Source organism: Anthonomus grandis, chromosome 5 (genome assembly GCF_022605725.1).
Source record: "Anthonomus grandis grandis chromosome 5, icAntGran1.3, whole genome shotgun sequence".
NCBI classification, from domain to species: Eukaryota; Metazoa; Arthropoda; class Insecta; order Coleoptera; family Curculionidae; genus Anthonomus; species Anthonomus grandis.
In genome coordinates, this window is record NC_065550.1 from 12391691 (window position 1) to 12408660 (window position 16970).

General features: G+C 32.8%; 1 protein-coding gene across 1 annotated transcript in view; it reads right to left on the reverse strand.

Annotated features, from left to right (window-relative positions):
* Window positions 1-386: 386 nt before the first annotated feature.
* LOC126736937 (pentatricopeptide repeat-containing protein 2, mitochondrial-like) overlaps window positions 387-16970 on the reverse strand; it is a 39000-nt gene continuing 22416 nt past the window's right edge. The window contains exons 2-7 of the mRNA XM_050441603.1: window positions 9306-9534; window positions 9151-9253; window positions 8904-9098; window positions 1053-1323; window positions 851-993; window positions 387-800 (exon numbers count right to left, since the gene is read on the reverse strand). Of these exons, the coding sequence (XP_050297560.1) occupies window positions 609-800; window positions 851-993; window positions 1053-1323; window positions 8904-9098; window positions 9151-9253; window positions 9306-9534 (1133 nt within the window). The 3' untranslated portion in view covers window positions 387-608. The remainder of the gene's footprint in view (window positions 801-850; window positions 994-1052; window positions 1324-8903; window positions 9099-9150; window positions 9254-9305; window positions 9535-16970) is intronic.

The following is a 16970-nucleotide window of genomic DNA, read 5'->3' on the forward strand; positions in this document are numbered from 1 at the left end:
TGTTAAGGGATGGAATCCGCCGCTACTAGTGGGAATTCTCCTGTTCTAATAGCGTTGACAGATCCTACCTCGACTGCGCCAAATTGTTATCTCGCACAACTCAAGAACCACTTTTTAAAAAAAATCTATTTATTAAATATTAAAATTTAAACGGGCAACTCTCTCATCGAGAAAAAATGCATGTAGATCATTTAGTTAAATTTATTATGCATTTCGACTGTGTAAACGGCCATCCTCAGATACTAAAATGAAATACATGTTTTCTTTGACATAGGTATATATTTTTTTATTACGTTTTTGGTTTTTAGTACTACTAGCTCTGCAGTTGGGATTCTGCCAAAATAACTAAAAGAAAGGTATAGATTTTATGAAGAAACACAAAGAAATAATAATCTCAACAAAATATGTATTTATGTATAAAAAACTGACTGCTTGAGTATACATATAAAACAACCGCAAAATCAAGATTAATCTATGCGAAAAAAAAACAAATCTGAACGTTTTTCTCTTAAAATATCTTTATCAACACATTTGCACTTGAGATTAAAGGTTAATGGACAATTTTTTGTTTAATGTAATTTAAGAAATGACCTAAACTTGTTTCAAATTTATACTAAATCGGTAAGTCCTGGTCTGTGGAGTTTCTGCCTCTGGTATTTTGGTTGCCTTCTTGGCTCATAATTTCTATTAAGGCTCTGATCTTGACTTCTATATTGGAAGTTCTGTTCATACTGTTGATAACCTTGACTCCTGTTGATTGGTGGCTTCTGGATTTCACTGCAGAGTTGATTCTCTAGGGGCTACAAAACTAAAAAGTTTAATTTTTATTTTTAACTATCGATAGGCTTACCGTATCCGATATATGTCCTAATTTTTCCAATTGTTGCACCAGTCTGGTAAATTCTACTGTTAACTCAGAATTATCAGTTTTCTGTAATGCCTTTTCCACTAAGTCTAACACATCCCTGTTGAATGTACTAGTTTGTTTTTGAGCTAAAAATATTTTTTTTTTATAGTTTGCAATTCAAATGTGTAAAACATATGTAATTTACCAGGAAGGACGTCCTCATTCAGAACTTCCTTGAGAATGGGAATGATATCGTAAATTCTCCCAATATCAGCCAAACAAGCAACCTTTAGGTTCCTAACTGTGGTATAGTTTTGATTTTTGGCAGATTGCAATATTTCTAGGGCAACATCCGGTTTCTTTTGATTTAAAGCAAGTCCTGCACAAAAAGTAGTTGCTCTTCTCATAGGATTATGGCCTACTTTATTTAGTTCAACCCACAGATTTAAGGCATAGTCAAGAGCTTCCTGGTTGTTCTAAAATAATATTAAAAATATTTAAATGTATATATACCGTGTGAGACAGAAAAAAGGGAAAACTAAATAACTTTGTTACTTTTCAAGATAAACAAATGAAATTTGGGAAATCAATTGAATAGTTATAAGAGCACCTTTTGTACCTTATACAGGGTGCTTCAAAAAAGTAGGGCGATATAAGCAGCTTTTTTTTTAATGGAATGCCATTCTTTTTATTTTATTTTTAAGACTGCCTTAGGCGTCTTAAAAATAATTTTTTGGAACAATAATTTTTTAAATGTCTAGACTTAAGGTAGAAATATTCTGTAATATGATAGAGCTATCTCATTTTTTGTCTCATAATTTCATAATACTTGATAGTTTTGTCCTACTGCCTGGCATTGTTTTTCTTAAAAGTACCTTTAGTAGTCTATGATAAAGTAAAAATATTGAAAATTACCTTTTAAGGTTTAAATGCGAAAATTTCAAAAAGTACTTACTTAAATTGCGTCAAACCAAGTACCCTTGTAAAGAGAATTAGAAGACCTTTCCAATGAGGTATCACTCGACCTCCCTTCCCATTTAAGATTTTAGGGGTAGTGCCACCCTCATTTAGGGGGTTGTAGGTGGGAAAGTGATTTTGTGATTATTAAGTGTCCCCCTCGAAAATAAAATCGACGGGTCCGAGCGTTTTTTTAAAAAGTTAATGGACTGCCCGTAATTGGCTCTGTTTCGTTTTCGATGCGCCACCCGGTATATATATATATTACATATATACAGAGTTTTCCGTTGATCATGTTAAAAACTTACGTGAAAAAAAGAAAAGTTCCTATAATCGTGGGTCCGGAAAAGCTTCCTTAGGGAGCTCGAGCTCTTTGAAGATAACCTTTCAAAACTAGTTTTCGTTTTATAGCTTCGGAACTACTTTAACTACCGCAACCAATATTGGGACATAAACTATTGTTAGTACGTTTACTCTTTGGACCTACTAAACAAAAATAATGTTAACCAGGGGCGTGACAACCAGGGGGATATTTGGTAAATTTAACCCCATTTCTTGAAGACTTCAATTTCTGTTCATTCGGATATCAGAATATGATGCTCTTATGGCGTATCGTATCGTAAAAAGGTGCTCTCAGCAAAAATCGGTAAATATCCCGTTATTGTAAAAATTGACTTAAAGTAAAATAACATGCAGCACTGGAATTAATTATTTTATTTCGTCATCATTCTACTTGCAGCAGTCGTACGAGACAGTCGTGTTTTCGTTCGTTGGCTCTGTTAGTATTGAATGTTTGTTTTGTTTTGATTTGACCGTGTTTTAAAAAAACAACGGTGTGTTTTCCGCTATACATACGCTTCCTGATAAATTCTAGTTCCTATTATACTGTTTACGTTTCGCTAGTATAAACTTTTCCGGTGTAACTTAACGTGACCTTGTATAGCTACCATTGACTTTTTCGATATTTATTGAACTTTTAATATTGAACATTAATTGCTGTGCGTGCTTTCTAGTTAAAAAACATTTCCCGCTAACTATTTAGTTCCTGTGTAACTCTGTCTGTTAAACTATTTTTGAGTTTTTCCTGTATAAACATATACCGTCCACTTAAGAATAATGGCTGAATTCAAGTGCGATTCCTGCCAAAAAATCGTCTCGGATAAGGAGAAATACAAACTTCGTTGCAGTGGGGAATGCCGCCGTAATTTCTGTATGAGCTGCACAGGTCTGGACAAGGTAACTACAAAGGTCCTTCATCAGCAGAAATACAACAACATTAGATTTTTCTGCAGTGTTTGCGATTCACCAACATTAAAATATCTTCATGATAAAGTTTCGCAGCTGCAAAACTCTCAGATATCTCTAGAAAATATCAATGCTCTGGGAACCTGTCTAAAGAAGAATAACGACCTTCTTCCAGTGTTTTCAGAGATGTACGACATTTTAAATTCTCACGACTACAAATGGAAGAATCTCTATGACAAAATTGATGACATTCATCGCCTCCATACTGTCTCTGAAAATGGACAAGAATCTCTTTTCCATTCAATCAGAGATATGAAACAGGAAATTTTCAACGTGTCATCAATTCTTATGGACAACCATGGTGAGACGGTAAAGGTACAGGTCCATGATTCTTCCAATACTACTACAAACTAAAACCAGCTCTAGTACAATAGATTATGTCGTATCTTCCTTTGAGCCAGATTTCGTCGATTGTACTGTCTTAAGCTCAGGTTTCTCAGACCATGAAGCCGTGTTAACAAAGTTTTCCAAAACTAAATCTAAAAGTAAAAATGTTCCACGCAAATTAGGCAGTATTTTCTCGGATAAAAATTTTTTACATTTTAGACACCTTTGTCAATCAACTGACTGAAATATTCTCTCTGACGACGTTGATTCAGAATTCTCTAGATTTATAAAAACGCTATCTAGTCTTTCTCACAAATCCTTTCCTTTGAGACCTCTTAAAAAGAAGCAACATAACCCCTGGTCTACCCAAGGCTTGCGTACATCTGCTAAGAACATGCGCTTATTATCTCATCTTAAGAAATTTTCAGACAGCGCTTTTTTTCATGAATACGTAAGACTTTACAAAAAGATTTATCAGAACTTTAAAAGCCGCCAAGGATATTTACTATAATAGAAGACCGGGTAAATCTAAAAATGTGGCTAAGGAAACATGGTCGATTGTTAATGCTTTGAGAAATAAGCCTTCTTTATCGAATACTATCTCCACTTCATCTGAGAACCTTAATGATTATTTTGTAAATGTGGCAAATAATTTAATGAGTACCATAACTCCTTTCCATGATCCACTTTCATATCTTCCCATTGCAAATGAGGATTTTCACAGTTTTTTTTTTACGCCCGTAGTGTTACCAGTGCTTTGCAGTTCAATTAGGCAAATAAAAAACAAAGGCTCTTCTGGAATTGATGGACTTACTCTCACTATGTTTTCAAATCTGCCCGAATGTACATTATGTCAGAAACAAAGATCAGTCTTCCAACTATCGCCCTATCGCTCTTCTTCCCACACTTTCAAAAATTATTGAAAGATTGGTTAAAAAAAGACTTCTATCATTTTTGCTAAAATATAAAATACTTACTTTCCATCAATTTAGATTTTTAAATAACAAATGCACAAATGATGCTATGTTTTCTCTTTTTAATAATGTAACGTAGTAAATGTAATGTAGTAATATACTCTAGCTTAAACAACCAACACCCTACAGCAACAATTTTCTGTGATTTTTCTAAAGCCTTTGATTGTGTTAATCATGACATCTTATTAAAAAAGTTGCAATATTACGGGTTCAGAGGAGCGCCTTTTGAATGGTTTAAGTCGTATCTCAATAACAGAAGTCAAGCTGTGAGAATTGATTCGACTATGTCTTCTTGCAAGCCAATACAAAGTGGAGTGCCTCAAGGTTCCGTATTTGGCCCTATTTTGTTTCTTATCTTCATCAATGACATTGCTAATCTAAATATTAACGGTAAAGTCTGTCTATTTGCTGATGATACTAGTTTTACCTGAAGTAATCCGGATATTTCTACACTTCATAGAGCCGTATCAAGTGATTTAATCAAATCATGGTGCGACTCTAATCTCCTTTGTCTCAACATTTCCAAAACTAAAATGTTGTCCTATCAAAATACCTTGCAATCTTTTGTACTTGGTAACGCAACAATTGACGAAATTGATTCTGTAAAGTTTTTAGGGCTAACTGTTGACAACTCATTAAAATGGGACGCACATATTGACTCTTTATCAAGAAAATTAAGTTCCGCTTGTTTTGCGTTAAGATCAATTTCTAAGGAGCTTAGCCTGTCTACTTCTAGAACAGTTTATTTTGCCCTTTTTGAATCGCACCTTCGATACGCCTTTCCATTCTGAGGTACATGTAGTGCAACTCAATTTGACCGTATTTTTAGACTACAAAAGAGAGCTTTACGTTATACACTGAGACTTAAATACAGAAGTCATTGCCAGCATTTCTTCAAAAAATTTCAAATATTAACTCTTCCATCTTTATTCATAGTTGAGTCCGTTTGTCTAATACGCAAACATGGTTCAGCATCTGATAGGCCTTCCCATAGTTATCCACTTAGAAACATGGAACTGATCTATACCTGCCTACCCCACATTCAGAGTTGGTCAAAAGTTCCATATCATATAATGCAAAAAAAATGCACAATCATCTGCCAAAAAATCATCTGCTTGGAAATTAAATCCATCACATCTTTTTTTGCATTTCGTAAAGCTTTAAAAGCATTCTTACTGGAGAGAGCTTTTTACACGGTTAACGATTTTTTTTTGTAATCATTGATTTGAAATTTCGCACTAGCTGATTATGTATTTTTACTATCTGTACATACATGTTTAGGTATACTGCTTTGTGTAGCTATTTTAGGATTTTTTATAATTTTTTACTTTTTTAAACATTTTTTACATTTTTTTTATCATAGAGATATTTTTTAATGATTTTTTTTTTAATTGTATACATTAAATTGTATATTTTATAATAATATTTTTGACTACTTACAATTTTTAAATTGTATTAATCTGTATATATTGTAGATATTCTATTCTATTTATTTATTTATTTTTTTTTTTATTTTTTTTGTTTTTCTTTTCTTTAATTGTGTTTTATTTGTATTTTTGTGTCTTTTTTGTTTTACAGCTTTGTCTACAAATTGTAACAATTTCTTGACAATAAAGCATTGATTGATTGATTGATATTATTAATGCTTAAGTTGATTTTCCGAAAAGCAATAGTGCATGTTCGAGAATTAATCAGGACTAAACTTTTAACTTTCTGCTGGACGTCCTGCAATACTGTGCAATCAAGTAATTTTAAAAATTACATAAATTTATATCTACCATATCAAAAATTCGATTATTACATTACGATTATATGAAGAGCGGTTTCCCCAAAGGCGAGTTCCAACTCACACATTTTTTGAAAGGGTCAATCAACGTCTCAGGGAGACTGGCTCCGTAGAAATAAGACGGCCAGATAATGGTGCGGAAAGGAATACCGGATCCCGGGTTTCGAGGAAGAAGTTTTTTAACGATTTGAAGATAACCTATCTACAAGTACTCGAGCAATAGCTGATGACCTTCATAAAATTGTTGATTTGTTGTTTTTTTTATTACTCTAAAAATCATTTTAAAAAAAATTAAAAATGGTAATAAATTAACTTTTAAATAAAAGTTAATTTATTACCAAATTAATCAAGTGCTACCTTTTTTTTAAGACAGTTATTTTTTATTTAAGGCACAGATTAAATTTTTTAAGTATAATTAATTTTTGTATCTTATTATTTGCTTTTACCCAACTTTCACAAGAACGCTGATATTTAGCGAATTTTATTGAGAGCACCTTTTTTTAAAAAAAAGCATAGGAACCTCATGCCCAAACGGGCACAAATTGAATGCCTAGAGAAGTGGGGTTAAATTTACCCAATACCCTTCGCATGCCCCTGGGTAAAATAATTTTTGCTTAATAAGTTAAAAAGGATAAACGTATTAACAATAATTTATGTCTCAAAATTGGTTGCGGTAGCTAAAGTAGTTCCGAAGCTATAAAACTAGGTTTTAAAGGCCATCTTCAAAGAGATATCGCTCCCTGGGGAGGCATTTCCGGACCCATGTTCATATGAATTGACGTTTTCTATCTACCCAGAAGTTTGTAACATAATCAACGGAACACCCTGTATATATATAATATACAGGGTGTTCCGTGGCTAAACGAAAACGAAACAGCGGCCATGTCGGGCTCGTAAAGACTTTAAAAAGAAAACGCTCGGACCCGTCAATTTAGATTGTCAGAGGGATACATTTTTAGAGTATAATACCACTCCCATCTGTCATCCCATAGCCCATAAAAATTTTAAATGGAATCGACCCACTGAGTTATACCTTGTTTGAAAGGCCTTTCGATTCTCTTTACGGCTGTACCTAGTTTAAAGGATTTTACTTCTATTACTACTTATACTTATTTTAACATTTAATAGAGTTTTTTGGAAAACCTGTATTAAATATTCGGTTTTTGGAAGAAATTTATTAAATCGATATTCATTGTCAAACTATTAATTTATAACAATCGTACATAAACCAACAAATACTGAAAATGGCTACCGTTCAGTTCAACTTGGTCAGAGTGAAATCGAATCATTAATTTTTAGTTTATCGTGTTAAACAAAGTAATACTCAAAATGGTTTATACGCTACAAGAGAGAATAGATAGTCGAGTTATTTTTTGCTAAGTAATAGTAACTTCTTTTCGAACAGCGGAACTTTTCAATGAACGTGAAGAAAACAGAAACGGACAAAGAAAAATGTCATAGAACTAATTACAACATTCAGGGAAACAGGATCGGTGGCCAATAAAAAAAGGAATGTTGAGAAACCCTGTAGAGGATGCGGTTTTGGGACATGCTAATATGGATCCTACACTAAGCACTCGACAGTTAGCTTCTGTATCTGGTGTCAATCGGGAAAAGAAGTATGCAAGGGAAAAACTCATGATTTTCAAAATAAAGCTGGTACATGAAGTAAATGAAGAGGACGAGGATCGGTGCTTACAGTTCGGTGAAATAACTAGTAAAAAAGCATTAAATAATCCCAATTATGTGTTTAACATTTGTTTCTCAGATAAATGTTCGTTTTTCTTAAACGACACTGCAAACCGTCATAATTGCCGTTATGGGTCGGATCACAACTCACACATTTATCACGAAGCACATAAACATCCCCAAAAATTAAACGTTTTGTGTCGTATTTATGGCGATCATATTATTGGACCATTTTTTTTATACCTGGTAATCTTGATGGAGATATGTACCTCAGGTTATTACAAGCTATCGATTCGGCAATAACAAGCTTTATTGAAAATGACTACTAACTATCCTGGTCGCTGGATTGGACCCATAGGCTCTATTGAATAGCCCGCGCGGTCGCCTGATCTTCCACCTCGGTATTTTCTTCTGTGGAATTACCTAAAGAGTAAAATCTACGCTACCCAACCAGCTTCAATAGAAGAATTTCGCAACAGGATTACATTTAAATGCCAACAGATAACTCCTGATATGCTACGAAATGTGCGACGTCGATTTGAAAAAAATCTGTATTATTGCATGGAGGTTAACGGTGGCCATTTTTAGCATTTGTTGGACTGGTATTTATGTGTGATATAAAAACGTGTAAAATGTGTATTAGGAATGAGGCCAGACAATTTGAGCATTTGTTGAGACTCTAATAAAGTTTTATTTCATTTACTTTGATATTTTTTTTCATTTATTTATTTTGACTGTACAATTATTAACTTAGCTTAGATTAACGGCGCAATTTATCGAAGGGTTATTCAGGGTTATTCAAGGGTTTACCACAGTACTAAAAAAATTAACAGAAAGGTGTAATTTTTTTTCGGTTTTCTATGAATGCCTATAATTTTAAAAGTACTCAAGATAGATTTTTTTAAATATTTTTTCTGTATCCCTGAGCACCGGTCTACTGCCCGTTTTCGGCTAGTTGATTTTTGGGGCACTCTGTATATGGTTTTCTCAGATGGTTAAAAAATATTGTAGCAATTACCATTTTATAACAAGCAGCTAGAACTAGTACTAAACTATTCTTTGGGTACTGTTGACCATCCAATTGTGTTTCTTTTATATTTTCAAAAACATCTAGAATATCTTTGTATCTCTGGTTTTCATACAATAAATCTAAGAGTAATTGATAACTAATATATTGGTCGAACATGCGGGAAAGATCTGGCGATTTAAAAGACTAAAAACAAAGATAATTACTAATAAACTAGGCACAATTTTATGGTACATACTTCTAGAGCTAAATCTGCTTTATTATGAATATAAAGCATTCTCATAACAACTGGTCCAAAGATATAGTTTCCAAACCTAAGTGACTTATTTTGCTTGTTATATCTAAAACAAATATTTATTAATAATTAATAGTCTAAAAGGAATGCAAACTTACTTTTTTAACATTTTAATTGATAATTCAATATCTTTATCATCATCTGCCAAATGCACCATATTTTTAAGATCTTCAGTGAAGACCATATTTGGAGAATCTGAAGTCACAATCTCAGCCATTTTCTCTTTAAATTTGTCACTTATATTAGTCATTTGAGCTTTTACTTTTTCTCTTTGCTGTTCAAATGTATCCAGCCCCATAGCTGTCTTAACAAACAGCTGTCGAATATCTATAAAAATTACTACATAGTAATTTTTGTATTATAATGTATATTAATAGTAAAAAAAGAGTAATAATTTATTTTTTTATAGGTGGTAAATATCAGAAATAAATAATGACAAGTTTATAGATTATTAAAGAAATAAAAGAAACTATGCAAAATTATAGTAGTTAAACATTAAAATTAGACTTAATTGTCGTGGAAAACCCAGACAATAAGGTTTTTAGCTTTTTCCGCTAATTATATTTACAGGACAATGCAAGAATTTAAAAAAGGATGAAATAAAAAATGTTTAATCTGCAAGATAAATAGGTCTTGTATATTATTTGATTTCTCAGAGAAATCTAATGATTGAATATTTTCTTATTTAAAAAAATGAGGAGGATGCTTTTTTTAAATAATTTTTTATACAATAGTTTTTCCGGCGAATATAAAGTAACATTATCTTGCTTTTCGTTTGTGTCTTTTTTTAATATTTGTCATTTATGTATCCTTAGTGTTATTTAGAAAAAAATATTACCGATTAGAACTTTGCCCTTTCATTTTGTTTTGGTCTCCTGTGAATAATTTCAGCTTATAATGATGTCTTATAAGCTAAAATCGCTTTTCTAATATTTTGGACAATCTCTCAAGCAACAAAGCAACTTCACCATTTTTTACCTTATTATTAATAACATATAATTAATATAATTAACGCAAGGTTTTTTATTACATATGGAAAAATTGAAATCAGGTATAAAGGGTATCAAAATCTGATATCTGCAAGTTCAACTGATTTTTCGAAAGACTTCAACAAAGTGAAATAGACTTTTATTCTAACAATACGCCGTTTCAAGAATGAGTCAAATTGGAATGTTTGTTAGTCATAAGTACACACTAAATGCGTCTTTACTCATCAAAAAATTACTAAAAAATTAAAAGAAATAGATATGAAATTAGTTAAGATAAATAATGTCACATACATCAAAATCAATAGAAAATCAATGAAAAACGATAACAATCAAGAGGCAAGAAAGAGAAATTAAAAACAAATAACATTCATATTAGTAACAGTCATACGAAAGAGTCGTGTCCGCTCTCGTAACCTGTACCGGTACTGAATCTTTGTTTTGTGTGTTTTAATAAATTTGTTTTTAGACAACTATCAGTTTTGATACTGCAGCGCGTTTATGTATAATTTTCGCGTGTGTTGATACTACCTAGTTCCTGTTAATCAATTCCTATGTAATTGACATTATTTACAAGCAATTCACATTTATTGTTTAAAATTGTTTTTAAAACACAGAACTTCAACGCTTTACGTTATTTCGCTGTGCGTGTGTGAAAACCTTCCCGTTTGTTAAATAGATCCTATTTTAACTCAACTTAACCTTGTTTTCCGGACGTTGACTTTTTTCAATAATATTACCTTACAATGGCCGACATGAAGTGCGATGCCTGCCAAAAAGTTTTTTTGGAAAAGGAGGAATACAGAGTTTGCTATAGTGGGGAGTGTCGGCGTAATCTTTATATGAGCTGTACTCGGCTGGATAAGGCAATTACAAAATCATTGTGCCAACAAAAGTACCATAATTTGCGATTTTTTTTGTAGTGTTTGTGATTCTCCTACGTTAAAATATCTTCACGATCAGCTTTCACAGCTTCAGAATACACACATTCCCCAAGAGCATATTGAAGCTTTGGGATATTCTTTAAAAAAAGGAACAATGACCTTTTTCAAGTCATAACGGAAATTTATGACATTTTGAGTAACCAAAAGCCTGAATGGAAGTTACTTTACAATAAAATAGATGACATTCATGCCATCCATAAAATATCTGAGACGGGACAAGAATCCGTATTTCACTCTATCTGTAAAATGAATCAAGACATCCAGCCTGTCTTCTATTTTAATGGACAACCACGATGTCCAAGTCCAAGTTCATGACTCATTAAAAGAAGATAGAGAGGAGATAGTAAAGGAAGAATTTAAATCAAATGGCAATTAAAAAAATTGACGACGGCGGTAGTCAAAAAGGAGAAGGTCTGCAAACCCGTTGTAAAAAAGTCGGTTTCCATGCAGACATGCAGCTCTAACAACCAAGTCCCAAAAGTTGCTCCTAAAAGGGTTTTATTCCACCGACACCTAAATCTTTCAAATTAGATGTAGTAGTGTTTAAAATACCAGCTTCTTACTCGGCAAATCAAATTGCACATTATGTAAAGGAAAAACTGGGGACAACCGACTTTATTCGTTGCTTCCCTATGCTAAAAAATAAAGACAGTGCTTACTCCGAATTGAAAGTTGGCTTAAAGGACAATCTGGAGTCATCTGGAGAAAATGAAGAACCTTAGCAAGTAGTCACAAAGTACTTTAGTTGACAATACAATTTCTACACCCTCATCATCACACTTGTGAATGTCACCAGCCTTATGTGTAGAAAACCTACAATTAAGGACAAGCCAGATTTGGACCCATTGACGCCCTATGGTGCGATTGTCGTGTGATTTGGATGCGGCTAATAATCGTTGTTGGTAAGACTAAAAGATCCATCAATATTAAAACCTCTTAGGCTGTTTCTTGCCTAACTTCACGACTAACCCTCTAATGTCTTCTTTGAAGGATGATTTTTAGTTCTTATGACGCGATCAGAGGATCCCGCTCTGTAAATATGGACGAGAGCAAGCTTAGTTTATTTCTTATAAATATGCAGTCCTTAAGAAACAAACCAGATGAATTATTTCTTCTAGAAGGGCTTAATTTTCCCGACATCATTGGCACCAATGTTCAGTACATTGGTCAAATGTTGATGAGCCTGTTTTTGTTAAAAAATTATACAACAATGGCTAGATAAAGTAATTTATCACATGGAGGTACCATAATGTCTACTAACAACAATTTTTCAACGGTTACCAAGTTTTCTAATCTGCTATCTAAAAAAATTATTCGAATTTTCTATTATCCATCATCATAATTATGATCTCTATATTGTTTGTATTTACAGAACTACCCACGCGGACCTAAATATATTCTTTCAGAAATCACTGAGCTTGCTTGAGTCCCTATCTTAAAAAGCAAATTAATTTTATGTGGCAATCTTAACATTGACTTCTCCAATGTGTGTGCTGCTCAAGAATCTATCCAGTCGATTTTCGACTCATTTGATATAGTCATGCATATTAACTCACCAGCTAGAATTTCGAAAACTAACTCCAGCTACATAGATTATATAGTTCCATCTTTCGATCCAGGACTCGTTGACAGTACTGTCTTAAGTGCAGGTTTCTCTGACCATAAAGCAGTATTGACAAACATTGTGTTGTCGTCAAACACAAGCAAAAATTCCTCCCGCAAATTAAGCCGTATTTTTTCCAACAAATAATTTTGTTAATTTTAGGAACCTCGGTCTAGCAACTGACTGGAATATTCTCTCTGGAGATGTTGATACAGAATTATCTACCTTTGGAAAAACATTATCTAGTTTAGCATTTAAATAATTTCCTCTTAAGCCTGCGAAATTTAAAACCTTGGACCACAAAAGGCCTACGTACATCAGCTAAAAACATAAGCTCTTTCCAGACAGCACTTCCTTTCTTAATTATGTAAAACTCTACAGAAACGTTTGCCACAAGGCTATAAAGACCGCCAAGGACATTTATTATGTTATGATTGGCTAAATCCGGTAATCTTGCCCAAAAAACATGGTCTATTATTAATGATTTAAGAATCAAGGCTCCCACATTCTCCTCTATTTCGCCGAACAACCTAAACGATTACTTTGCAAATGTGGCTAAAAATTTAATGAGTATTCTAACCCCGTGGTCAAAAAATCGATTCTGTATAATGCGAAAAAAATACACAATCATCTGCCATTAGAAATATATATACCTTCCTTTCCCTCATTTCGCAAAGCATTAAAATCGTAGTTACTAGAGAGAGCTTTGTATGCAGTAAACGCCTTTTTTATTCATACTTAAATTAAACTTGCCATACTCTTTTTAATTAAAACAAAAAACTAAAATAAAAATAGTTTTTAAAAAATATTTTATTATACGCGCTTGTGTTGCTATATACTGTTGATTTGTTTTATTATCTTTTGACCTTATATACATTTTAGTGTATATGAATTTTTCGTTTTTGTTTTTTTTTGTTCTATTTACTAATTTATTCATTTTCCTTTTTTATATTTTGACCCCATAGAATTTTGTTAAATTGTAGTTTTCTCTCTATGTGTATTTTTTATTGTACTTTTGTATATTTTGTATTCTTTTATCTTGATTTTTTCTTAGGCTTTGGCTACAAATTGTAAAATTTTTCTCTATTGTCGATATATCATATATATATACCATGGAAGCTATTGCCTCCTTGTCACAACCAATTTCAATATATATATTAAATATATATTGAAATAATATATTGAATATATATATTTAATTAAGATAAACAAAGATTTTTCTAATTTTCTCGAAAACGAATCGATCGATTTAAAAAAATCAAACGTCAAAATAAAAGACTTCGAAAGACCTTTTAAACAAGCTATTACTCGATACCCCTTGCCATTTAAAATTTTTAAGGGGATGACCCTGGGGGGGCAATAGGTGAAAGGGGGTGAAGTAATTTTAGGTTAGAAAGTTGTCCCCCCTTGACAAACCTTTTGACGTATTTCGGCGTTTTTTTTATTTTCCCATCAAGCCTATCTGATCCATTCTTCGCTCTTCATCTCCTTCCTGCAGCTCTTGATGTTTTTCGAATTTATACGAATAATATTTGTGTTTTTTTAAAGTGCGCAATACCGCACTATGTATGATGTTCATTTACCTCTTGCCCAAGAACCCTCGTGTATATACCCTCATATATATATATATATACAGGGTGTCCGGAAAAAGGAGGCCAATCCGCCGGGCACATATAGGATGGACCAAAATAATGCGCCTTTCGTTATGCCATTTTTTATTTGGGCGCTTGGTATTCAATATACAGGGCGTCAAAATGAGAAATATAAAATCGTTTCTTTAAAGTAAGTCGAGTGTTTCATAAGAATATGAAACACTCTACAATATTACCATTCAAACGAAAACTTCATTTGAATAACTATTTCATTCCATTTTAATGAATTTTTAGGTCACTATTTAAAAAAAAACACCCAAGCGTATTTACTATTAATCAACTAAATGTCACTGTCAAACATCAATAACATAGCATTGTTTCATCATGACCTAATTTTGAGCAACCCTGTATAACGTAGAACAAATTTTCATAGTGAAAAATAATGTACAATACTTCCATAAATTACATTTATAATTTCAAGGTTCTGCGCGTTCCAGAGTAATACAAATTTATTTGGATCTATGTTTTCGTCAAAAAATTAAGAAAATAATTAATTTTTCGAAAACCACTAAAGATAGGTATAGGAACACCTTATACAGAACCAATCATAAAGTGTTAGCGGATCCGAAAATAAAAAAATATACAGGGTATTCCATTTAAAATACCAAAGTTGCTACTACTTTTTGGTATAAGCGGCAACGCTGCATCGCTAGAAATATTTTTAATCGTTAGATCATCAGCTGAAACCCATGTTGCCAAATTTTCAAAAAAACATTATTTTCCGTTCTGCGTAAACGTCTAAGGTACCATCAACCATCAATCACCCTGTATGCAGGGTGTAGTATACTTAAAGGTATGTCATAATTTAAAAGGGACATTTCTGGACCGATTTTAAGTCAAAAAGTTCATATCAACATGGGTCCTAAAATGATTAGTTTTTAAGATACAGGGTGTTAAAGTTTTATTTATTTTTTTCGTTTTTAATAAATTTTTCAAATACGGTTTCAAATATTGAACTGAATTTTGGCAGAGGATATTATGGCATAAAAACACATTTTTTAGATGTTCACCTACTTTTTTTTAGCAACCAGTGAATTTTTAATACAATTTTACAAAAAAATACTACGCCATTGACTTATGAAAAAATTATGACTTTATCTTAATTATCAATCAATTATAAACAAAAAATTCCTCTATGACTTTTGCTGTAAATCTTACCGTTTGGGTGTAATCGTTAATTAAAAAAACGTCTTTTATGCATAAAATGCATCTTTAAAAATTTTAGAAATAAATCAAGTTAGCTTTGCTCGTTGCCAGCAACTTTTTTGTTGTTGTTGTAAACATTATGACACTGATATTAATAATTATTTTTGATTGTGTTAAGTTTGATTTTATTTTCAGTTTTTATTAGGTACATTTTTCAAATATTTATTTTCAAGCTATTTTTTACAAACTGGTGAACAAAAAGCAACAACAATTAAATACAATACATACATACATAATTTACAACAAATGTTGGAAATGACCACCTCTTGCCTCTATGCAGGCTTCTGCTCTTCTTCTCATAGAATCACGAACTCTTTCGAAAATTCCAGGCGTCTTTCGTATAGTTTCACATCCGTCAATAATTCTATTTCTTAGTTCTTCTAATGTCACGATTGGTGTCTGATAAACCAATGTTTTTAGGGCCCACAAAAAAAAATCTAGGCTATTTAAGTCAGGTGATCTAGGTGGCCAAAACTGTGGTCCTCCACGGCCTATCCATTTATTTCGGTAGACTATTTAAATGCTCACGAGCCAATATGCTAAAGTGGGCTGGAGCACCATCATGCATAAACCAAAGTTGTTGCCGTAACTGAAGAGGCAATCTTCAAGAAGCAAAGGCAAATCATTTTGGAGAAAATTACAATAATTCTGTCCGTTAAGGCGTCCTGGTAAAAAAGATGGTCCAATTAAATGATCGGATACGATGCCGATCCAAACGTTTATTGAAAATTGTTCCTGAAAATGTGTCTCTGTAATCGCATGAGGGTTTTCTTGGGCCCAGTAATGATTGTTATGGAAAATGATTATTACATTTCTGGAGAAATTAGCTTCGTCCGTAAACAAGATGTTCGCACCAAATTGAGGATTTTGTGTTACTTTTTGGAGATACCATCTACAAAATTGCGTACACGGTTCATAATCTCTAAGAAGCAATGCCTGAACCCTTTGTATGTGAAAAGGATATAACAAAGAATCCCTTAAAATTTCCCATACCGTCTTGTAGCAGATGTTCAATACCATACCAATTTTTCGTGTACTTGTGGTCGGATCTTCGACTGCATGTAGGACAGCCTCTTCAACTGCCCGTGTCCTAACTGTACGGGGCCTTCCCTCGGCAGAATTAGCCTTAAAACTCTCAGATTCAGCCAGACGACGATGAATGTTTATAAATAATCTTCTATCTGGGACAGCGCAATTAGGATACCTTTCTTGATACAAACGCCGCGCCTCCATAGCATTACCATTGGCAAGTCCATAAAGGAAATGCACTTGCGTCATTTCCAAATTAAAATAATCTACCATTTTTTAACTAGTACAATTCACGTTTCAAGATCCAAAGGGTACTAAAAACAAACTGTCAAGAATAACCACT